This window comes from Dromiciops gliroides, chromosome 6, assembly GCF_019393635.1.
Source record: "Dromiciops gliroides isolate mDroGli1 chromosome 6, mDroGli1.pri, whole genome shotgun sequence".
NCBI lineage: Eukaryota > Metazoa > Chordata > Mammalia > Microbiotheria > Microbiotheriidae > Dromiciops > Dromiciops gliroides.
In genome coordinates this window covers 85,083,894-85,108,410 of record NC_057866.1, presented here as the reverse complement: position 1 = coordinate 85,108,410, position 24,517 = coordinate 85,083,894, and the positions used below count along the sequence as shown (strand labels likewise).

The 24,517-nt window shown below is 38.2% G+C and overlaps 1 protein-coding gene across 4 annotated transcripts in view; it reads right to left on the bottom strand.

Annotated features, from left to right (window-relative positions):
* Nucleotides 1-24,517, bottom strand: part of SLC2A9 (solute carrier family 2 member 9) — a 310,297-nt gene that overhangs the window by 251,360 nt on the left and 34,420 nt on the right. For all 4 annotated transcript variants that reach the window (XM_043972628.1, XM_043972627.1, XM_043972629.1 and 1 more), the window contains 3 exons: nucleotides 14,700-14,860; nucleotides 13,588-13,712; nucleotides 10,571-10,716 (listed from right to left, as the gene is read on the bottom strand). In XM_043972628.1, coding sequence (XP_043828563.1) covers nucleotides 10,571-10,716; nucleotides 13,588-13,712; nucleotides 14,700-14,860 — 432 coding nt within the window. The remainder of the gene's footprint in view (nucleotides 1-10,570; nucleotides 10,717-13,587; nucleotides 13,713-14,699; nucleotides 14,861-24,517) is intronic.

Sequence of the window (24,517 nt, the reverse complement as noted above, 5' to 3'; positions counted from 1 at the left end):
TTGCTTCCACCATTAGAATGGGCACTTTGAAGGCAGAGACTGTCTCACTTTCTTATTTGTATTCCCAGCACTTAGGATGGTGCATTGCACATGGTTTATTTATTCACTTACTTATCCAATTGTAAATTCTATTACTGAGGTGTATATGTGAAAGTGCTTCTTTATAACTTGTAAACTCAAAAAGCAATATCCTTTGGACACCACTGTAAGCATATCTTCTTGTTAATTTCCTTTGCAGGACACTCTCCTCACTGTCAATGCTCACAGCCTCACTGGTACGGCCAACTTTAACCTGTGACCACCCTGACATTTCATATTACAGCAAGAGCACAAAAGACATGCCTCTATCATAAAAGGTTAAAGCTTTGGGAAGGCATTAGACCAATGGTAATTTTGCTAATAATCCTGGATTTCACAAAGCCCTGCTTGGCTTGAAATGTGTTTCTTCCCCCCGCTTGCTTACTTCCATACCAGTCTTAGGATTTTGATGTTCCTGAGAAACTTTGGCTTTTCACCTGGTCTTACCTTTGGTTTGCCCTCTCTTAGACCCCCTCTTATTCCACAGAAGGGACACTTTCCTTTAGGACTAACAATAGCTCTAATCCCCATTACATTCTTGGACCCCCTGATGGAGAAAAGACACTAGCTAGTTCAATACTGATGTATCCCCTAAGGACATAAAGACCTCGAGTCTTTCCCTTTTGTCACATCTCAATCTTTTGTTTAAAAGTTTTATTGATTTTCTTTTTAGTTTTTATCCTCTTGAACTGTACTAGAGAAATGTATAATGAAAATGGTTTTTAAAAGCTTTATGAGCATAGTCTCACATGAATGTTCACCTACTATAATCTGGTTTTTAATTCAAGCCAAAAGCTTTAATTTATACCCTTTTTCTAGTTCATCTTCTCACTAGCATATCCAAAAGGCTGCCTCACTCAGCTTCCTTTATCCATAGAAGTTCTAAGTAATGCTGGAGTCAAGGTTTTGATCTAGTCTCTGCTTCCTTTTTTTTTTTTTAAATATTTTTAAAGCTCAATTGTCTTTCACTTTGAAGATGAAAGACAAATGTGATTGAAACAGAAAATAAAAGCAGCACAATTTTCATCACTTTGGAAGATAAGCATTGTCTCTCAGCAATGGGGCTCAGACATTATAAATCCAAGATGAGTTCAAATGAAAATCTTTCGTTTTATGTTCTACTTGAACCCAGCAGCCTATCACCTACCTTATTGCAACACAAATTTGAAAAAAGCAATTTATCGAAGTTATCCCCACACTACCTTACCAACTTCCCCCGGATCCAAGAAAACTAAATCATTTGGAGAAAGGAAGACTGAGAAAGTTCAATTGTGTAACTTTAAATACACTTCTTCCCACATTTCAGTTCAATACAACATTGATTAAGCCCTCTGATGTGCAAGGCACTGTGGGATACAATGATAAGAACAGACTGTCCCTGCTTGTAAGCTTGAGAGCAGGGAATAAATATGTCAGAGAATAATGAAAGTGTCTTCCCCTTATTGTCAGTGAAAATTATATGCAAAATGAGGTACGGTAGAAAAAACTGAGGAGGTCATCTAGTCTAACCACTCCATAGAGCATGGACAGGTCCAACTGTTAGGAAACTATTTTAAAGGGCTAAAATCTCTCTCTATAACCTGCAACAGATGTTCATGATTCTACCTCTGGGGCTAGGCAGAGAAAATAAGACTCTCTTCTACATACAATAGACACACACATGTGTGTATGTATGTGCATATATGTGTGTGTATATATACATATACACATATGTGCATACATATATCTATGTATATGGAGGAAGCAAAATGGCTCAGTGGTTAGAGTGCCAGGCCTGGAATCAAGAAGACTTGAGTTCAAATCTGGCCTCAGACACTTACTAGTGGTATGACCCTGGGCAAGTCACTTAACCTCTTTTTGTCTTAATCTACTAGAAAAGGAAATGGCAAACTGTTTCAGTATTTTTGCTAAGAAAACCCTACAGATAGTATTGGCCCACTGTGGTCCACAGAGCCACAAAGAGTAGGACACAACTGAACAACAACATGCAATACATATACATGTGTATGTATATATCTGTATGCATAGATAAATAGATGTATATACATGACAAGGCTGTGAGGCTGTCTGCCACATATAACTTGAGGGTTTCATGGTATGGCTCAGAGGGAAGCAGAGTAGACATCTCTAGACTCTTCCTCCCACCCCTCCTTCTCTAAGGGAGATTTAATGCCTGACAGTAGAGGAAATAAGGGACACAGGACAGTTGCCACTTGGCTCTCCTCAAGGAAAGGGGGTACTGGACTAATTATATCTATCTGCTCCCTTAATTATTATTAGTCTAGGAGATAGAGTTTTCAGGTTCAAACTAAACTTCTGAGCTTTATTTATCCAATCCCATGAAAAACTAGTTTCACAATGAACACACAAAACAAAGAGCAGAAAGAGCCCATTTATCCAAGTAGACAGCAAAACAGAAATCAGAAAAAGTATACATATATAGAACATATACAGAGTGAAAGGGCTCTCCCATTGGGAGCGAAGTAACAGCTTCACCAAGAGAATCCTAGCTTTCACCTAAAGAGGAAAAGGTCCTCATGTCTCTGGTGTAGTAAGCTGGGGATGGGTACCTGATGGAGACTGCCATGTCCTTTCATGTAAACTGGTTCTCAGAGTCTTATTCTCCCTTTAGCAACCTGAAGTAGAGTGGGTAGTACCCATCCTCTCTTGAAACTGGAATTCAGAAGTGCCAGAAGAGACTGAGAAAAGGATCTCTCTTCAATCCAGCTCTTGCCAACTTTGCTATACTCCTCACACCAGTGAGGAGCACTAAAATGTGTGTATGCATGTGTAAATGTATATGCACATATATGTTTAAACATACATTTACAAACACATACTTATATGCTTACATACATACACATGGTTGCTTGCTTGCTTGCTTGCTTGCTTGCTTGCTGTCCTTTGTTTTCGAAGAGAAACAAAAGGATATTGCTATGATAGAGTTAACTTACAGCATGTTCGACTGGCTGATCAGACCAATATGAGCTCTGAATACTCTACCACAGGTCAGGCACAAAAATCCATGTGAACATTTGGGTTGGATTCTCTAAATTTGTACATCTCATCTCCTTTGAGCTACTTCATTCTGCTTTGCTCATAGGACACACCCCCTTCTTTGATCAGGGCACACCACGCTGGGCAGTCCTGTGCCATTGTGTCCCATGTGATGCAATCAATTCCAAAGTTCTTAAGGGAAACCTTGAGACTGTCCTTATACTGCTTTTTTGACTATCATGTGTGTACCATGTGAGAAATCTCCATGAAATAGTCTTTTGGGCAAGCATTTGTTTGGCATTCAAACATCATGGCCAGACCATCAGAGTTGTGCTCTCTACCATACAGTTTGAATGCTTGGCAGTTTAGTTTGAGAGAGGACTTCAGTGTCTGGTATCTCACACTGCCAGGTGATCTTCAGAATGTTCCTAAGACAATTCAAATGGAACCATATGTGTATATATTTATATGTATTAATGTTATATACATTGTCTACCTTACATACATATTACATTCATTTATATATATATATGAATGCAATTCATTTATATGTATATATGTTGTATCCCCACTATAGAATATAAGTTCTTTGAGAACATGGACTATTCTCCTGGCACATAGTAAATGATTAACATATGGTTATTGAATGATTGATTATTCCCTGAACTTAAATGCTTATTGACCGACTGACTGGATTGATATTACAAATTTGTGTTTAGATATCTGAGGTCATGGATTTTTTTTACTGGCTACTTTCTTGGACTTTTGTCCCCTTCAGCCTTCTAGTTGTCCCTATCCTCCTATACTGGAGCTATATGCTTTGGCACCTAGATTGGTGAATATACACTGGCAATTTTCTTCTTCCTCCTTTTTTCTCCAGGTCTTATATAATCAATAATAGAATACCTTTTAGCCTATTGCACCACTCATTATCTACCATCTATGGATCAGGGCATGCCTTCCCAGATTCATAATACCCTTTGTGTTCCATAATATAACAAAGAACCTCAGACTGATAGATCTTGAATGTTGACTGGTTAACAGAACCATGGTCAGACTTTATCAGAGGTTGTTTTCCCTGCAGGTGGTGCATAACCTAAGGTTGTGCCTACAATCTACAAAAAAAGAAAAAAAAACCAGATCCCTACTTCATGGTCCCTGTTTTTCTCAGACATAAAGCTATAGAACTATCTCTGTGGGCTTTGAATACTATAAAATGAAACTACCAGTGTTATACAATGACTAAAGCTGGAATCCCAAGACAACAATGGGAACAAGAGCTATCTTGGGTCCATGGCCCTATCCCAACATGCAGAGCAATAATTATATTTCTGTAGTATAATTAATCCTCTAAAGCTTTAAAAAAACTACCTAGATCTAAGTAGGTCAGTTTCAAACAATAACAACAACAACAACAACAACAACAACAACAACTACCCCATCAGCATCAAAGTCTAGGTATGGTCTGGAATGATTCTCCTCTTTTTTTTTTTTGCGGGGCAATGGGGGTTAAGTGACTTGCCCAGGGTCACACAGCTAGTAAGTGTCAAGTGTCTGAGGCCGGATTTGAACTCAGGTACTCCTGAATCCAAGGCCAATGCTTTATCCACTGTGCCACCTAGCTGCCCCGATTCTCCTCTTAATGTGTTGTATTAGTAAGAGATTAAATATAGGTTTTCCCAATAAACCAGCAGTTGCTGCTACTGTATTTGGCCCTAGTGCCCTGTCTTTCAGAGTACTTATACCATTGTATGAAGCATAACTACCCTGCCTCCTCTGATGACCTATGTCAAAGAATGTTCCTTTTGTCAAGAGAGTGTGCTACAGTGAGAAAAAACATACACTGGATTTGGAATCCAATGACTTGAGTTGGAGTTCTGTCTCTGGGACTTACAAATTGTAACTTTAAGCCAAAACACTTAAACTCTGAGGAACAGTTTCCTTACCTAAAATAGGGACAACTGCCTATCTTACAGTATTATTGTGAGAATCAGATGAAAAACTTTCCATAAAAAAATGTTCATTTAATTTTCAAATAAAAACCTTCATAAAAAGCATAAAAACTCTGTTAACTGTGAAGCCACATATAAATATCAACTGTTGTCATTATTGTGTTTATTGTCCTAGGTAAGTAGAAGAAAATGTCTACCACATCTGAGCAACGACCCTTCAATGGATTCTTTCTCTACCATGGAAACTAAAACTGGTGAAATTTCTTTCATTATTTGTCCATTAGGCTCAAAGTACACTCTCCTTACACCAAGTGGGTTGTGCATCAATTCTCATCCAAGCTTTTCCTTCCATGCAGTATCAGAATGTTAGCTTGCGATTGCAGCTTGCTCAGCACCTTTCTCCTGGTTGCCATGGAAAAACTATGCCTTACCCTACCAGCTTTCACACTCTGAATCCAAGTTTCCCATTCTTTTTTTCTTTTTTTCTTCCTTCCTTCCTTTCTTTCCTTCTTCTTCTTCTTCTTTTTTTTTTTTTGCAGGGCAATGAGGGTTAAGTGACTTGCCCAGGGTCACACAGATAGTAAGTGTCAAGTGTCTGAGGATGGATTTGAACTCAGGTCCTCCTGAATCCAGGGCCGGTGCTTTATCCATTGTGCCACTTAGCTGCCCCCAAGTTTCCCATTTCTGATCCCCTAATGCCTCTGTGTTTTGGACCTTATACCATAATTGTTAACATCTTAAAGGTTGTAAATTCTGTCTGTAGGAAGGATTAAAGAGCTCTAAGAGAAGGCCAATGGAAAATAAGAAAAACTTGAGGAATTTTCATCTCCCATTGCTCTTTCCTAAAGTCTTTTGGTTCTGGCTGCATGTGTGTGGATAGATTTTATTTATGTTTACCTATATTCATGGTACTGTAGAACAATAAAATGGAATAGAATTTTCATAACTTGCAGGGGTCCAATTCATAGTTCAGAGAATGTTGGAGCTAAAAGGTCCCTTAGAACATAGAATTTTATTAAGGGAAAGAACCTTGAAACAATATAGAGTGCTTCAGTCAAAAAAGAGATTACAGATATCTAGTCTAACCTACTCACTTATAGATGAAAAATGCGTCACAGAGGGTGAAATGACTAGCCTAGAGTCAGAATAGAGATTAAAGACTGAGAAATCTGACTGAACCTAATAGACAGCTATCCAGATAACATCAGCGGTGAAAGATAGCAAAAGAAAAAAAAATCCTAAGTACAAAACACTCAGGTTTCAAGTCAGAATTTCATAATTTATTCTTGAAGGTGAAAAGTTGTTTTGGCTGACTTTAAAATGTATTTTTATACCAAAGAGGAGGAAAGAAAATTGTTATTTTTGTGTGTGTCACCCAAGTAGTGTTTTTAAAAGGTTTTTTTTAAATTTAAAACAAAGTTTGCAGGTGTTTTTTTCATCAAAACCAAAAGAGATAAACCTGAAGATATTTTTCCTCTGAGTTTCCACTTAGATAAGGCCTACTTTAAAAGTCCAGTAAATTATGGTGTTTATTTTGCACATCAGGTAAAATTACAAACTATTATTTGTTGTTTTTTTAACATTAGCAACTGACTCACTTAATAGAGATAAAAGAATAAAAGACTAGAAAAAAATTCCTCCCAAATCACCTGGAATAAATAAAGATATACTATATGGGGACACAACCTCACAAAGTGGCTAGCATGATGGACTTTGGAATGAGGAAGGAAGCATTCGATCAACAAACACACATTAAGTGTTTACTAAGTGTCAAGTGCCATGCCAAGTGCTAGGGCTGCCAAGATAAAAGTGAAAAAGTTTTCATTCTCAGTGACCTTACATTCTAATGAAGAAGACAATCTATACATGTGTAGGTGTAGCAAGATGTAAACAATTCAAAAACAAAAGGGGGAAAGCTGCTAGGATTATAGGGTACCAAGTGAGACCTCACTTGAAATGATACATGCAGGAGGCACAAGATAGGCAGCAGAGAATTCCAGACAGGGGAGAAAGCATTTGCAAAGGTATGGAAGTGGGAGATGTAGCCACTGTGTTTTAGGAAAAAGAAATAGATCAAAATGGCCAGACAGCAGAAAGAATAGAGGGGGGAAGTATGCATATCAACCAGAAAGGTTGAAAAGGACTATGCTGTGAAGAGCTTTAAATGCAAAACAAGTTTTTAGATTTGATCCTAGAGTTACTAGGAAGCCACTGCAATTTATTGAGTAGGATACTAACATGGTCAGACCTCTGCTTTGGGAAAATCCCTTTCACGGAGATGCAGAGGGTGGACATGAGGGAGGAGAGGTTTGAAGCTGGGAAAGCAGTTAGGAGGCTATTGCAATAGTCCAGAGGAGAGGTGATGAGGGTCTAAACTAGGGAGACCTGGGTTCATGTCTCACCTCTGGAAAATACCAGCTGTGGTGTGAGCCTGGGCAAGTCACTTGACTTCTAAATGTGAATGTCTGTATATATCTATATATACATATCCAACCATCCATTCATCCATTCACACCTTGGGTGTGTATGTGTACCTGAAAGAAATCTCCCAAAGTCGTCTCATGTTTCTATGGTTCTATGCTGTGACTGTCATCAGCTGGCTTGATTTGCCTATCAGTTCTTCACAGAATGATATATGTCCTCAGATTCAACCATCTTAAATTAATTACCAGAGGCAGCTAGGTGGCACAGTGGATAAAGCACTGGCCCTCGATTCAGGAGTGCCTGAGTTCAAATCTGGCCTCAGACACTTGACACTTACTAGCTATGTGACCCTGGGAAAGTCACTTAACCCCCACTGCCCCACAAAAAAAATTAATTACCTTCTTTATGGAGGGCAATGTGCTTGTCACTGAGAAAAATACAACATAGTTTACAAGTTAGAAGCTCTGGTGATCTTTCATAGCTGACGTCAGCAACATTCCAATGTGATATATTAGAACCAAGTTTTGAGCACCAGTTTTAGTGTTATTTAGCTTTAGAATCTTCCTTCTCTTCTCTTCTCTGGGCTGACTATTGCCAGTTCCCTCAATAATTCTCTCTACCCCATGTCTTCTTCTCTACTGCACAATACAGGAACCAAAGTTTACCACATGGCCTGTCTCAAACAATCCATTAGTGATACACTCATACCTCATTTTATTGTACTTGGATTTATTGTGCTTTGCAGTTATTGCATTTTTTTTTACAAATTGAAGGTTTGTGGCAACCCTGCAGAAGAAGAAGAAGAAGGAAGAGGAGGAGGAGGAGGAGGAGGAGCAGGAGGAGAAGGAGGAGAAGAAAGGAGCAGGAGGAGAAGGAGGAGAAGAGAGAGAAGAAGAAGGGAGAAAATGAGGAGGAGGAGGAGAAACCAAAGGCCAGGAGGCAAGCTAGAAAGCTATTACAATGATTCAAATTCAAAATTATGATGATGTAGAGGATTGGTACTAGAGTGAAAGGAAAAGCCGTAGGATCCATGGTTGACAGAACTCTCAGTAGAGGTTGAAGGTAATGATGAAAACTATTTCATCTGACTTCTTTCCCCCTATCTATCCAATTCCTACCCATCTTTCAAGGACCAGTTCAAGTCCCATTCATTATCGGAAGGGTTCCTCTGCAATGCCAGCCCACGTGGATATTCCTTCCTTTTAGTAAGTCACTTTGTCCCCAAACCCTACTGTGTGTCAAGCACTGTGCTGAGTACTGGGGCTACAAAGAAAGGCAAAAACAGTCCCTGTCCTAAAAGAGTTCACAGTCTAATAGGAGAGACAACATGCAAACAACTATGTCCAAACGAGACAGATACAAGATCAATTAGAAATAATCTCAGAGGGAAGGCTCTAGCATTAAAAGCCAGTACTATAAAATACATGAGTAAATAAAGTACTCCTGTGTCTAAATCACTAATTATTTTTGCATGCGTAATCTCCATCTTCCCATCAAAATTGTAAGATCTTTTTAAAAATAAATTTCAAAATTGTATTTATTTTATTCTGAACTTAAGAAATAAAACAAGGGGGCAGCTAGGTGGCACAGTGGTTAGAGCACTGGCCCTGGAGTCAGGAGAACCTGAGTTCAAATCGGGCCTCAGACACTTGACACTTACTAGCTGTGTGACCCTGGGCAAGTCACTTAATCCTCATTGCCCCACAAAAAAAGAAAAAATAAATAAATAAACCTTAAGGTGCTAATAGAAATGGGAGTTATGGTTATTATAGTAGATGCACAATAAATTCTTGCTGGTTTAATTGTCACTTTTAAACAATGTTGGTTGTTCATGTTCTCAAGTTATAAAAGACAAGTAATTTCTTTAGAATCAGTCAAGACTGTCCCTGTTATATAGGGTATACAAAATATCTTTCTGTGCATATATTTCTCCAAGTAAGGCCCTATAAATGGATCCAAATTCTCTTAAGCCAAGCCTGAAAATGTACAAAATTGGAAGTCCATTTGTCCACATAAAAGTTAATGTCTCATATACAACTTGAGTCCATCATCTCTCTATCAGGAGTTGGGTAGCATTCTTCATCATCAACCCCTTGGAATTATTGTTGGTCACTGCATTAATCAGAGTCCTCAAGTCCTTCAAAGCTGTTTGTCTTTACGATGTTGTTTTGCTATTGTATAAATTGTTCTCCTGGTTTTTTGTTCACTTTAATAGACATGAGCTTATACAAGCCTTCCTATGTTTCTCCTAAATCATTTTGTCATCTCTTTTGTCATAATAGTATGCCATTACATTCATATGCCATCATTTATTCATCTATTTCCCTATTTATGGACATCCTCTTTGGTGTCCAATTTAAGAAGAGCTGCTGTAGTTTTGCTTCTATCCTCTTGTTATTTTAATATTTCTTAGGTTATCTGTTATCTCTCCTTCTGCCAGCATGACCAGTGTTTCTCCTTTCAAATTAGAATCATTAAACTTCAGAGCTGAACAGGACCTTAGTGGCTATCTATCTAGTTCAACCTATAATCCACCATGAATACTCTGAAAACAAAGGATGAACAAGAAGCGGAGATTGTGTGAGATATTCAAAGTGACATCACGGGTGATGTCTTGACTTGTGTGAATTGGATTGATATGAGGCAGAGTTGCACAAAGTCATCAGCCTCACTCTCTCTTACATAGTCAGCAAAGTCCAGTGACAAGACAAAAATCAAGAGAACTGTCAGTGGCCTGGCATGAAGTGGATGGCCTTGGCGTCTTAGGCATCTGACCAAGCTCTAAGCACTCCACAATGCTGGCATTCCACCAGTGAAGTTTTCACATGCTTGGGGTAGACATCTGCTAACTCACGGATGGGTTTGAGGCCTTTTGGTTACCCTCAACTTGATCAACCCGCAATCAAGATGGTTTCACCAAGGTGTGGCCGCAGCACACACTACTCCTTCTTGGAGCCATAGGTCATAGTTGGGTGACAAGTTGATAACAAAGGTGGATTTTTCAGGGCTGCACATACAATTTTGGCCTTCATCAATAGGGAGTACCAGTGCCTCCTGAGGTAGCCCTTTGCACTGTTGATATCCAACATGCTATCACACATAACAAAGAAAAGACTTACCTGTCCCAGCATTTCAGGCAGGCCCAAGAGCTGACCAGTAAATACTCCAATGCAAATGAAGATGGCAGTGACCTGTCCCAAAGACCCACGGATCTCTTTGGGTGAGATTTCATTCAAGTACATGGGGAGGGCACTGAGAGCAATGCCTGTGAAAGGAAATCATTGTTAATGAGACTCATCTACTCTCTTCTAGCTACCAGACAGATGAGGGAATAGCCACCTAGATGGAGATTGCGCTGGGCCCCCAGTCATAAAATCACAGAATTTCAGAGTTAGAAGGCACCTCAATAGTCATCTAGTCCAACCCAGACCTGAAGCATGAACCTTTTATAACATTCCTAACAAGTAATCATCCAGCCTCCATATTCTGCTTAACCCCAGGAGGTAAAATTATAGAAAAGGTAGAAGAAAGACTTTCTCCATTCACTATAGGAAAGAGCTTCTTTATGTTTGTTATCATTCAGATTTTTCAGTCATGCTCAACTCTTTGTGGCCCTATTTGGGGTTTTCCAAGCAAATATCCTAGAGTGGATTGCCATTCCCTTCTCAGTTTATTTTACAGATGTTTAGAGTTATCTGAGAATGGAATTGGCTGATCCTCAGATCACTTCATAGGATTCAGTGCTAAGAGACCTTGGAGACCAAGGGTTCCATCTCTTCATTTTACGAAGGAAAAGTAACATCCTCTATGTCACGTGGGCAGTAAGCTGCACAGACAAAATCAGAATTCAAGTTCTTTGACTCCAGATCCAGTTCTCCTTCCATTAGACTACACTTCCTTTTCTCTGTAAAAGTTAAGCAGAGAGGTACCTGTAGAGGGAACTCACAATGCAGGTGGTGGGGATGGGGGTGGTTGAATGGACCACCTCTGTGGTCCCTTCTATTCTGAAATTCTAAGAATCTCTGATTCAGTTATAGTATAGCCCATTAATTTCTAGATCCATTTTCCTAGAATGTGGACAATAATCTCAATGTGTAAAGCTTTAATTTCCTCATTTGTCAGGGGAAAAAATTCTTTCTTCCATTTCACAGAGATTTAGCAAGATTTAACAGCCTGATGTGTAAAGCTATGAATACCTAAGATGTTCTGGAAGTGTAGAAGAGTGATAATTTTGTTTTCTAGTCACTTTCCCCCTCTTTAACGTGTTCTTTATTAATACATCCTTGCATGTCAAGGTATTTGTTTGGAATCTTTGGTTTCATAACCACATCTATCTTTAAGCCAAGCATATTTTTGAAGGAAGAAAGACGGCTACCAGTTTATGTGTGAGAAGCATACAAGTCCCCAGAATAGCTAGGTTTCCAAACAAGACAGCAAAGGCATTATGTAAGATGCTTAATGGGATGCAAAAGGAGGCCATTAACAACAGAAAAGAGAATTACAGAATCAAGGAGGGACCTTAAGGATCATCTAATTGAGATATGTCAAAAACAAAAACAAAAACAAAAATGGGGCTATGGGCCTCAGCCAGCACTCCCTAATGAGGCTGAATCAGATTAAACTTTAATTGGGAAATATTTAACAAAATAAATAAAAATACAATGAAACAAATAGTATTAATATGTAATTTTCTAATTTAATATGTGATCCACAGGGATGCTTATGTATGGTTAAATGGCCCTGTTTCTATTTAAGTTTGATACCACTTATCTAATTAAACTTCCTACCCAATAAAGGAAATTCCTTTATCACATCTAACAGGTGGTCTACCAAAGATAGACTTCTACCCAAAGATGGAGAGCTCACTTCCTCCCTGGGTAGTGTTTTATACCATTCAACAGTTCTAAAGCTAGGAAGTCATTTCTTCTTTATTTTATGCTAAAATCTTCCTCTGTGTGTGTGTCAAATTGATTCTAGTTTAGCCCTGTGGAGCCACATAAAAGAAGTTCACTTCCTTCTTCCACACAGTGTTCTGCAAATATTTAAAAATAAAGGTGATGTCCTGCCTCTCCACCCTTCACCAAGTCCTCTTTTGCTGGTCTGAGCATCCCTCCTTACATTAATGTCCCCAATTTGTAGTCTCTTCAGCCATCCTGGTCACCTGCCTCCAGAGATACTAAAAAGTTTTGTCAGTGACCCTGCCAAAATGTGGCCCTGTCCAACAAAAAGGAAGAATCACACATTTAAACAAGAATGGTGCTTTGAGGGAATTTTCTTTTCATCCTCTCTTTACAATAAATGTTCTGGGAAAGTTATTCAGACAGGAAATAAAACTACCCGCCAGCCCTCTGGGCACTATAGACTATCTAAAAGTTTAAGCTGACTGAAAAGGCTGATAAAGCAGAGGATTTTATAGCTTGAAAAATGCCTGCTCCAAATGACTGACTGCCTCTGGAGACTTCGTCCTAACATTATTGCAGTGTCTCATTTTAGCTTGCAGCTGACCAAGTATTGAACTTTAATAGGTATCCTTTTCATGCCTCTCATGTCCACATCTCAATAATTAGAAGTATACAACTAATAGGGGGAAGGAGGCTGGACTTGAGGGTCAGAAGAGGGGTTCTGAGTTTTGGCTTCACCAATTATTAATGAGTCATCACAAGCAAGTCACTTCACCTAAGTCACAGAAGTCACAGTCATCTGTAAAAGTCATGTATAGGGGTGGCTAGGTGGTGCAGTGGATAGAGCACTGGCCCTGGAGTCAGGAGTACCTGAGTTCAAATCCGGCCTCAGACACTTAACACTTACTAGCTGTGTGACCCTGGGCAAGTCACTTAACCCCAATTGCCTCAGTAAAAAAAAAAAAAGTCATGTATAAAATGAAGAAACTAGACTAGGTGATGTCTGTGGTTGTTTCCAACTTTCAGTCCTATAAAGCCTATTCGCCTTTAAGGTTTATAAAGCATTTTCTTTGTACAAAAGTTCTTTAAGGTAAGTAGCAAAAAGATTCTTAAATTCCATTGTATAGATGAAGAAATGAAAGCTCAGAGGATGCCATGACTCTGCCAATGTCCACACACTCTCCTAAGATACACTGCTAGCAGAATCAATAAAATAGCACAAATAGCCATCTCACCTCCATCAATGCCCATGATGAACCGACCCAGGATTAGCATTTCAAAGGATCCTGCTTGGTGTGAGCAAGCCATGAGTAATGCAGCTAAAATAGCAAATGCATTGTTGACTAATAATGTATATTTCCTAGAAGAAAAAGACAAGTATCACCAGCATAGGGTTGTATCAAGGTATTCTACTTGCCTCTCTGCATTCTATAACTTGCATACATCATATACCCTATAAATCAACAGATCTACTTCTACAAATGCATTAGGAATAATCAGTTTTAATTGGTTTTTATGTTGTTTTCTGCTGGTTCATTTTCTTCTCAACTATTTTTCTCTAATTGTGTGACAATACTTCTTTTAAACTACCTTGTCCCCTTTCAGTAATATTTTGCAAATGAGCTTGTACTCTAAACCAGTGTTACCCTCTTAGCAACTATTTTACACTGATTAGTTACTTCTAAAAAGTGGGATAATCAAAGTTGATCAATGTATCTACTTTTGCCCATTTTCCATTTCCAGAGTCAACAGCTTGCCTCAACAATGTTTCAAAATGACTCTCACATTGTAACTACTTGTTTCCTGTCTGTTAATATGAAGTCATGGGGGAGTATCATTGGTTGTTCACTATATACAATGCCTTCTTACTCACTTTTTGAAAACAGCATTTGGGATGTATAGGTGTGAAGCATCTATGTAGTCAACAAACCTGTAATCTCTCATTTCTTGAATCCTATACTTTATTTTCTAACATAGATTTTTGTGTCTTCCTAAGTAACTATATTCACATGGAAGCCACTGCATACTAAGACATAGACTGACAGTTCAGAGCATCATTTCAATTTTTTAAAGTTATATCTACTTCTTTCTCTGCAGTGGATGTTGGTACAAACCAATGATCATCATGGTTGCATGTTTGTTCTTGCTCAATGTAAGCATGAAAAGACAAGTTACTAAGTATCCATGAAATGATGTTTCCTATTGCCTTTCACCACATGATGAAACCAACTCTGCCAATAATGAGACATCACAGTATGATATTTAGGTTGTCACATGCTATAACTGTATAAGCTGTTTAATGAGTTTATTAGATGAGCAAACAGAGGCAGCTTAGCCGTATTCTTACCTTCCAAGAACCTTTCCAATCGGAGTCACCATCATTGTCCCCACTAGTCCACCAATTGCAAAAATTGACACAGTCACAGACCACAGCAGCATTAGAGTATTATCATTTATTGGGTGACCTTGTCTTTTCCCCCAGGTATCATTGTAGAAAGTCTTGATATACTGGAAATAAATGGCGTAGTGTTATTTCTTTTTCTTGGTCTTAGGAATTAAAACATAACCTATACCCACATCAAAAAAAAATACTTCCCTGATGATGTACAAAAAGTATAGGTAGTCAAATTCTTCAAAGGTCCTCATGGCAACCAGGGAGAGGAAGCAATTTGCTCATCCCTGGGATGCACAATGAAAACATTTAGGCCTCTAAGTTTTTAAGTCAGATTTTTAAAGTTTTTAAATTGAATGTTCCATATATACACTTAAAAACTGAGTAACTTGTTACCCCTGTTAAAGAGAAGAGGTATTCTGCTAAACCAAATGTCATACTAGGGAGATGCCTAAAGACATCAAAATGGAACTGGTTAAAAAAAAAAAAGGCAATGCATATTAGTGAAAACAGTGAATTCATTGACGAACTTTTCTGGCATGGCTGTTATGTTCAAGACGCTGTATCAGGTACTGAAGGAGATGCCATGTGAAGAAGGTGTGATGTTCGACCTCAAGGAACTCCCACTCCAGTAGAAGGGATTTGTATGTAGATAAATATAATATATACTATCATATAGAATATAATAATGATGTGTAGTATCATTAATAAGTAAGAGGAGGGGCAGCTAGGTGGTGCAGTGGATAGAGTCAGGAGGCCCTGAGTTCAAATCTGGCCTCAGACACTTAACACTTACTAGCTGTGTGACCCTGGGCAAGTCACTTAACCCCAATTGCCTTACCGGAAAAAAAAATAAGTAAGAGGAATACAGAGAGATGAGATCAAACAGGGGAAAGATCCTTTCCAATTAAAAGCAACGGGCAAACCTAAGACCCCCCCAAAAAAAATCTAGTGGTTCAGCATTTGAGGGGTAGGTGGGAGAGGAACTCAATGATTGAGAGCTTTATGTCTCAGCATCCTAGGATGAGGCTTCAGGTCTGATGCTAAACATGAATTCAGTCTAGCCTTTAAATAAATGAGAATGCCAACTCTCTGGCACCTACACCTGGCTCTCATCCCTGGCCTCTCTGTGTCTAGAGTGGCTAATGTCACTGCCCCCCAACACACACACACACACACACACATACACACACACCACATCCAATCTTTTCAGGATCCTAGAGGACAGGGACTCTGATCAACTGAATCTTGTGACTCCTTCTCCCTATGATTTGAAGGTGACATCTGAACAGGTGAAAATCTTTCCCCTTTGCTTGCTCTCCCCAATGCACTTAAGCCTATCCTTCGCAAGCACACATCCCCTTCTGTTTTTCCATTTCATCATGTTCTCAGGCAATCTCATTCTATTGCTATCTAACTCCCTTTCATCCTGAATCCTATCACTCCCATTTCTTGCCATCTCCTGGTACTAAGAGAATCTTGTCTCTACCCTGATGATACTGCATTCCTCACCATCCTCCTTTAGGACAAAATGTTCCTTGTCTCATATCCCTTAATACTCTAGGACAGGAGGAGTAGGAAGAATCCTATTATCCTTGATTGTATTATTCTTATTCTCAGACTGCCCCCTTTGTCACCTTTATGCAGAAACTTCATTTCTTAAAGGTTCACTTCATCCAACTATCCTGGGTCTAATTTGTCAATGTCCAGGTCAATTTCTTTTCTTTCTCAAGGAATGAGTCAATACCAGGTTCATAATCTACTTCTCTACCCCAAAGCCTGTCCTCATTTCCTAAGGATGCCAGTATGCAAGTCAATACAACATCAACCATCCTGGCCAACCACCATCTTCTTCAACCATTATTCATTGCATCATTCCACCACAGTCCCCCTCCGTCCCCCTGGGAAGGATCTTACTTCAGACATCATCATTAATAAATCAACCCATGGACATTAGTTATTATACCCTCACTATGCTAACTCCATGATCCAGAACTGTAAAATTCCTCTTTTTAATCATAACCCCCTATTCTTCCCTCTCCTGCCTCATTCCTCCACTCCACATCCTTACCGTGACATCTACCATTCCCTGATCTGTTACCGTGAATAGAGCACTATCTCTGAAATAAGGCCCAGGGTTCAAATCCTATCTCTAATAATAACTGTGTGACCTGGAACAAACCACTGAACCTCCCTAGGTTGCAATGTCCTCATCTATAACTAAGGGAGCTGGACTAGATGATCTCTGAGTTTCCTTATAGCTTCAGATCTCTGATCCTGTGATCTCTGCTCTGGACTCATGTTCCTCCCTTCAAAGTCCTGACTCTATGGTTCTCTAGTTCAACTATAGACTATTTGCCCATCCTCAAATTCCTTGTCTCCTTGTTCTATTGCCACTAACATTTAGGCTTATCCCAACCCTGGATTCCCTCTTTTTCTTATTCCTCACATGGGATTCCATGATACTTCATAGTCTATCTACACCTGTGCACTAGCTTTCCCCATGGCTAGAGTGCATTCCCACCTCATCTCCACCCTTTAGAATCCCTTGTTTCCTTCAAAACTCCTCAAGTGACATCTCCTACGTGAGACCTTTCCCAGTTCCTACAAGGTTCTAGGATCATCCTCTTAAAAAGTTTATCCTGAATTTACTTTAAATATATTTGTTTATGTGCTATTTCCTCTGATAGGATATGTTTTTTGAGTTCAGGGATTGCTTCATTTTTAAATTAATAAAAATCAGTACTGCTAAGAGTTAGAAATGAAGGGGCAGGGACAATTAGGTGGTGCAGTGGTTAAAGCACTGGCCCTGGATTCAGGAATACCTGAGTTCAAATTCGGCCTCAGAAACTTGACACTTACTTACTAGCTGTGTGACCCTGGGCAAGTCACTTAACCCTCATTGTCCCACAAAAAAAAAAAAAGAAGTAAAGGGGAGACTTTGCATTGAGTGCCTTTAATAATAAACTGATATCCAAATTATATAGGGAATTGTTACATATATTTACTAGTGGACAAAGAATAAGAATGGTTCCAAAAGAAGAATTTCAAATCATCAACTTGAACTTATTCACATGAAAAGGCTCTAATTCACTAAAGAGACATGCACATAAAAACAAGCAAGGTTTCACCTCATGGCCATCAAATTATCAAAGATTATAAGAGGCATTCATTGTTCAAGGAACCATAGTAAAAAAACAGACACATAAAATCATTGTAGGTGGAGATAGGAATTGGTTCAACCATTCTGAAAAAAAATTGCATAATTTAAAAAGAAAAATACAGCATAGTTCATGCCTTTGGACCCAGTGATCTCACTACTGGGAATTGCAGTCAAAAACGGGTTAAATAAATAAATAAAAACAGGTTAAATGGAGAATAAAGATAGAAAGAAATGCTCCATATCTACCAAAATATTCAGAACATTACTTTTTTGGTGGTAGAGTCATGGAAACAAGCTACGTGTCCTTCCACTGACTGAAGAATTCGTGGTATATTATGCATTAATATAATAATATAATATAATAATGAAATATGTAATGATACATAAAATGGAATATTATTATATAGTAAGACATTATGAAGATAAAGGATTTAGAGAAGTTGGGTCTCACAAAATCATAGATCTAGAGTTGGAAGGGACCTCAGAGATCATTTAATCCGATTCTCTAATTTTACAGATAAGGAAACAAAGACTCTACTCCAGAGAGATTAAACAACTTGCCCAAAGTCATGCAAGAGGTTCAGATAAGTGGGATTTGAACCCAGCTCCTCTGATTTAAAGCCAGTGATCTTTCCATTGCACCACAGAAGATTTGTATTACTTGATGCAATGATGTAAGCAGAACCCAGACAATCCTGTACACGATGACTACAATAATGCATATGGAAAGAACACCAAAAGGAACCCAAATTCTGAGTAAATGACATGGTTAATCTTAGTTCTATCAAACAGTGAAATATACTTCCCTCTCTCTCCAAGGTTTAGGGGAATACAAAAGCAGAATGTTGTCTACACTGTATCTGCTGACATTATTACAAGGGAGAATTCAATTATGTATGTTTATAAAGGGTGGGAAGAGGGGGGATGTAACTGGAAATGAATATGATATTTAAAAAGACATCAAGAAAACTTACCTTAAAAAATGTGTTACAAGACAATCCATATATTCTAGTCTGATTAACCCTATAGCATGATCCTCACAGCATCCATTCCTAAATTTCTTTCTTCCCGTTTAGTTCCACACTCCTATCACTTAGCCACGGACCTCGATTCCTGCTTGTCAGAAAATTGAAGCCTCTCATCATGAACTTCATCTTTTCCTTACTCTTCTTTGATGCCCCTTCATACTATTCCCCAACCTTATCTACTTTGATCCATCCTGATGAAGATTTTTTTAAGTCCAAGCTATCCCCTCTACTTGGGCCCTTGATCCTAAGCATTCTAATAACCTCTGGGAGCTTTCCTCCTCCATCATTCTCTCTTTTTTTTTTCATCTTCAGTCTCCCCTTATTTACCATCTGCCTCCCCACTGCCTACAACCTTCCCCTTGACATCTCCTCAAGTTATCATCTTATGGGCAGCTAGGTGGCACAGTGGATAGAGCTCCGGCCCTGGAGTCAGGAATACCTGAGTTCAAATCCGGCCTCAGACACTTAACACTTACTGGCTGTGTGACCCTGGGCAAGTCACTTAACCCCAATTGCCTCACTAAAAAAAAAGGTTATCATCTTATATCTAGTCTCATTTTTACAAACCCCTAAAAGAAGTGTTATCTACACGTGAAAATGTATATTTTCTCTGATTTCCTTTCTTCACATTTATTTTTTAGCCTACTGCAATATAATTTCCAACTTAATTACTCTACTGACATTGGCCTCTCCAAGATGACCAATGACCTCTTAAGTGGTAAATCCAATGGCCCTTTCCAGTCCTAATCTTCTTTGACTGCTGTCCAGCTACTGCCACTGTCCTCCATCACCCTTTCCTTGAATAGATTCTCCTCTTGACTTCAATGAGACTATTCCATCTTACTTCTCGTAGCTACCTGACCTTTTCTTCTTAATACATTTTGTTGGATCATTATCCCATCTTCTAAAAGTTAGTGTCCCCCCCAGATTTCAGGCCTTCATCTCTATTCTTTACTTTCTCTTAATCTTCCCATTAGTCTCAATGAGTGTAATTATCATCTCTTCATCTATCTATCTATCTACCTATCATCTACCTTCCTGTTTATATATACACATATTTATAACACAACACGTGAATACATGTATGTGCACGTACATACATGCACACACGTACATAAACATGCATGTACACAAATATGCATGTTGTGTGTATAAAATATGTATCTGCATTGTGTTACAGGTGAAATGAAATCATTAAATTTTTCTCTTTTCCTCTTTTAGTACAGTGACCTACAAATAAAGGGAACTTAATAAATATTTTAAAAATTGAATTAATTAGATTTCATTCCCATCCCATTTCTGCCACTAGCTACATAACTCTCTTTAAGCCTTATTTTTCTGATCTGTTAATGTAGGAAAATGAACCTTTTACTATCAACTTTACAGGGCCATGGTGAGGATCAAATGAATACTATAAAGCCAACGGAAGAGTAGTAAATCTATAAACAGATCAGATCTCAAAAGAAGAATTGGAAACTATTATTCAAGATTAAAAATGTGAACAATTGTTCCAAATCACTAAGAGGAACACAAAACAACTCTGAGATTTCATGTCATGCTTCCCCTCCCCCCACCAAAAAAACCCCCAACCTTACAAAGAGGTTAAAAGATGCAAATGTTGGAGGGGCTATAATTAGAAAGGCACACTAACATAGCATGGGTAGAAGCTGTGAATTGTTCCAACTCTTCTGGAAAGCAATTTGAAATTACATTAAGTGTCTAAAATATCCTTACTCTCTGACCCAGAGATTTCACTACTAGGCATTCCAAGGAGGTGAAGACAGAAATAAAGGTTCCGCGTATACCCAAACATTCATAACAGCTCTCCGCATAGTAGAAGAGAAGAGAAAGCAAAGTGGTTAGGGGGAATGACTAAATAAGTTGTGATATACAGATGTGGTGGGATATTATTATGCAATAAGAAGGCATGGACATGAAAAATTCAGAGACGTATCAGATGACTTGTATGAACTGATGCAGAGCAAAGAAATGAGAAACAGGAAAATAGTATACACAATGACTACAACAATGTAAACAGAAAGAATACAACCACCCAAAACAAAACAAAACTGTAATTACACTGGCCAAGTTCAACATTAAAGGAGAGAAAAAAATAGCTTTCTTCTGCTATACTCTCTTCCAGGTACACACTTCTTTGCAGAGGTGGAGGACTATGGTCATAGAATATTACACATAATATTTGTCTTGATTGATTCATTTTTCTGAAGTGCTTCTTTTCCCCCTTTCTTTTTTATTCTAGTTTAGAAGGTATGGCCTTCAAGGTAAGGAAGAGGGAATATTTAGAAATAAATGTGCGATAAAAGTAAAAGTTATGGAGATAAATTTTAAAAAGACAAAAACTATAAAAGTTTTATCAGTTTTACAGATGAGACAACTCTCAGGTAGTGAAAAGTGAATTGAATTCATTTTTAAAACACTTGAATTTCATCCTGGCTCTGTCACCTACTAACTATAAGACTTTGAGTTTAAGTTTTCTGAGTCTTAGTTTCCTCATTTGTAAATTCACAATAATAGTAACTCATTTCTGTAGCAGCTTGAGATGACAAGTCTCTTTTCTTGAAACAACCCTGTGAGGCAGATGATGCAAATAAGATGAGAGGGTTGGAAGGACTAGATGACCTCTAGGGTCTCTTCTGGCTTGAAATCCTTTAAGCTCCATTGAGTGCAATTGTGTGCGTGGGTTTCTCTGATGGGAGAGTTCACGGTAAGAAGCAATCATCTTGGCCCCCTTGACAATCAAGCTTTGATTGAAGTGCTTATATCTGTCTATTGAAAATAAAAGGGGTGTGTTTGTGTGTGTGTGTGTGTGTGTGAATGTGTGTGTATGTTTGGGGGGAGGAAAGGGATTGTTAAAACCCATTCTGAACAAAGATAAACTAACTGTTAACAACCCCCTGAAATTCCCTTGTCATGCAATGTACCTCAGGAAACAAAGAGATGACATTATGTGGGAAAATAAGAGAAAAAAAAAGGAAAAAGAAAAGAAAAATATACCTTATTTTCCTCATGTCCCACAGTGATTATAGAGATTGGCAGAAGCCTTTCAAATCACTGCTAATTGTTCCTATTTTGACAGGTAGTGTCAAAAATTATTTGGAATATATAGAATTGTCTGCAAGCTTGAAGTGACTAGCGGGTATGAAACATGTGACCTACAAAACCACGTGTGTGATTGTAGGTAGGAAGTGTCTCACATATCCCTTTACAAGTAGTTAGAAGGTGGCATGCTTCATGCTTCAATCTCTACCTGAACCCATCATTGGCCTAGATGAAAACAAGACAGAGAGCACTAGATGCTGACTTCAGTCTGAGTCCCACCTACATCTTTCAATAATGACATTACCTTGAAAAAATCTATAAAATGGGGACAACCTACCTCACAGAGTTATTATGAGAAAAGCACTTTGTGAACTTTAAAACTGTTGCAGAAGGGGGAGTGACCAAAAAGATATCTAAATGTTAGAAAGTATGTATGAAGCTCAATTTAATTATCTTCAAAGATCCTATCATGGCTAGAGCTCTGGATTAAAAATTTTTAAAAGATCTGAATCTAGCTGAATTCTGTTTTAGACACCTGCTAGCTGTGAGAACCTGGTCAAGTCCCTTAATTTCTCTTGGTCTTGAGTTTCTCATCTGTAAAATGGGATAGTGATAGCATCTACCTCACAGGGAATCAAATGAGATAATATATAATAAAGCACTTTGAAAACTTTAAATTGCTATATTAATATTATCTATTATTATTAATAATACTTATATCTACATATTTATTGAGGATAAGTTTGGGCATGTAAAATGCTTTGTAAACTAGTAAATAGTATTCAAATGTCAGCAACCATATATATGTATATGTGTGTGTGTGTATATATATATGAATACACACACTAGAGCATCAGACAAGTCTCTTATCTACTAAATTGTAGATGGACAACCATCTATCACTGCTGAATTGAAGAAATCACAGATCCTTGATGTATACCCACATACACATATTAATATATGGATATAATAATAAAAATATATATTTATACATACCTACAATATATAGAAATAGATCCGGTCTCACCCATAAGTCTCACCCATGTGGCAAAGTTCCATTAACCTTAACCCAAAGGACAACCACGTAGAAAGAATTCAGTGTACTCACATTAGAAAACAAATGTACCTAGATACTTTAGGGAAATGAATCACTGATGACAGAATGTAACCTTTAACTCAAAGAATAAAATAAGGTATCTGAGGTCACTTCTCTGGGCAACTTTTCTCAGACATGGTCATTAACTCCTGAAAGAGCTGATTGGAGTTTTATAACCACTATATGATAAGGGCACTTTAGTAATAGCAGGAGGATGACAGTTAGAAATGGGACCTTTCACAATTACTCTTCCATGAAAACAAATGAGGTTGGCACAAAAGAAAATTACAGTCCTGGAGGGTGGATGGAACCTAACTCTTTCTTTGCGCATTTCCCCAGGACCTAGAAGCAAAATGTCTTAAGAGAGAAGCCTCTGTACTTATTAAGAGCCACGATAGTCCATCTTTTGCAGGTACTAATAGAGCATCCTCCTATACCATTTCATTTACAAAAGACAATTAAGTGGAAATAGTTCATTTATATTGCACCTTACACTGATTTTTCTCATTTAACTCTGCCATGAATCTTTAAAGGTAGGTGGTACAGTGACAGCTATCCCCATTTTGCAAAGGAGAAAACGAGAACTTAACAAAGAGAAGTGGAAAATGGTGCAGCATTTAGAATATCATTAGAATCTCTATGGCTATGGCTGTTATATATTGAGATCCTTTGACATTGAGAATATATCAAAGATAGTCAGCATTGTCCAACTGTGGTGAATTTAGAGGAAGATAAAGGGTAGATGGGGGAAAAAAAAACATAAATGTGTGAAGAGCATTGATCCCAGTTCATTGAGTACTCTATCCAACTTTTACTCCTATGGCTTGTATCAATATTAGCCTGACCCAAGACCATATCTCTTTACTTGACCTCTAAAGTATTGTTGATACAACGTAATATCAGTGATATCATGGTCACAACAAGTGGCATAAGAGATTTCAAGGAAATGTATCGTCAGAAAAGAAGGTAGGAAAACCAGTTATATAGTTGAACAAGGGATAAAAGGTAGAATATGACCCTAACACTTTCATTGGCACCCATGGAATGTGAAGACTCTGAGGAAGGCTTCCAGTTAATGGAGTAGATCTGCCATGGGGAATTTATGGGAGTGCGTAAGTTTCCTTATTTGAAGAAGAGTGTCACTAGCCAAAATTATCATCCAGTTCTAAGATATAGCAAGAGTAAAGACTTTATAGGAACTTAGGAGGACCTACATAAACTGATGCAGAGCATAAAAGCAGAACCAAGAGAACAATAATACACAATGACCAAGATGAAGTAATGGAAAATGGCATTAAAATCATCACAATTCTGGTTAATACACCCATCAATCTTGATTCCAGGGCAGTGATAATGAAGCATCTCCCTTCCTGTAATAGAAATAATAGGTGCTTTTCTATTCAATAGGATGAGGGGAGAAGAGAGA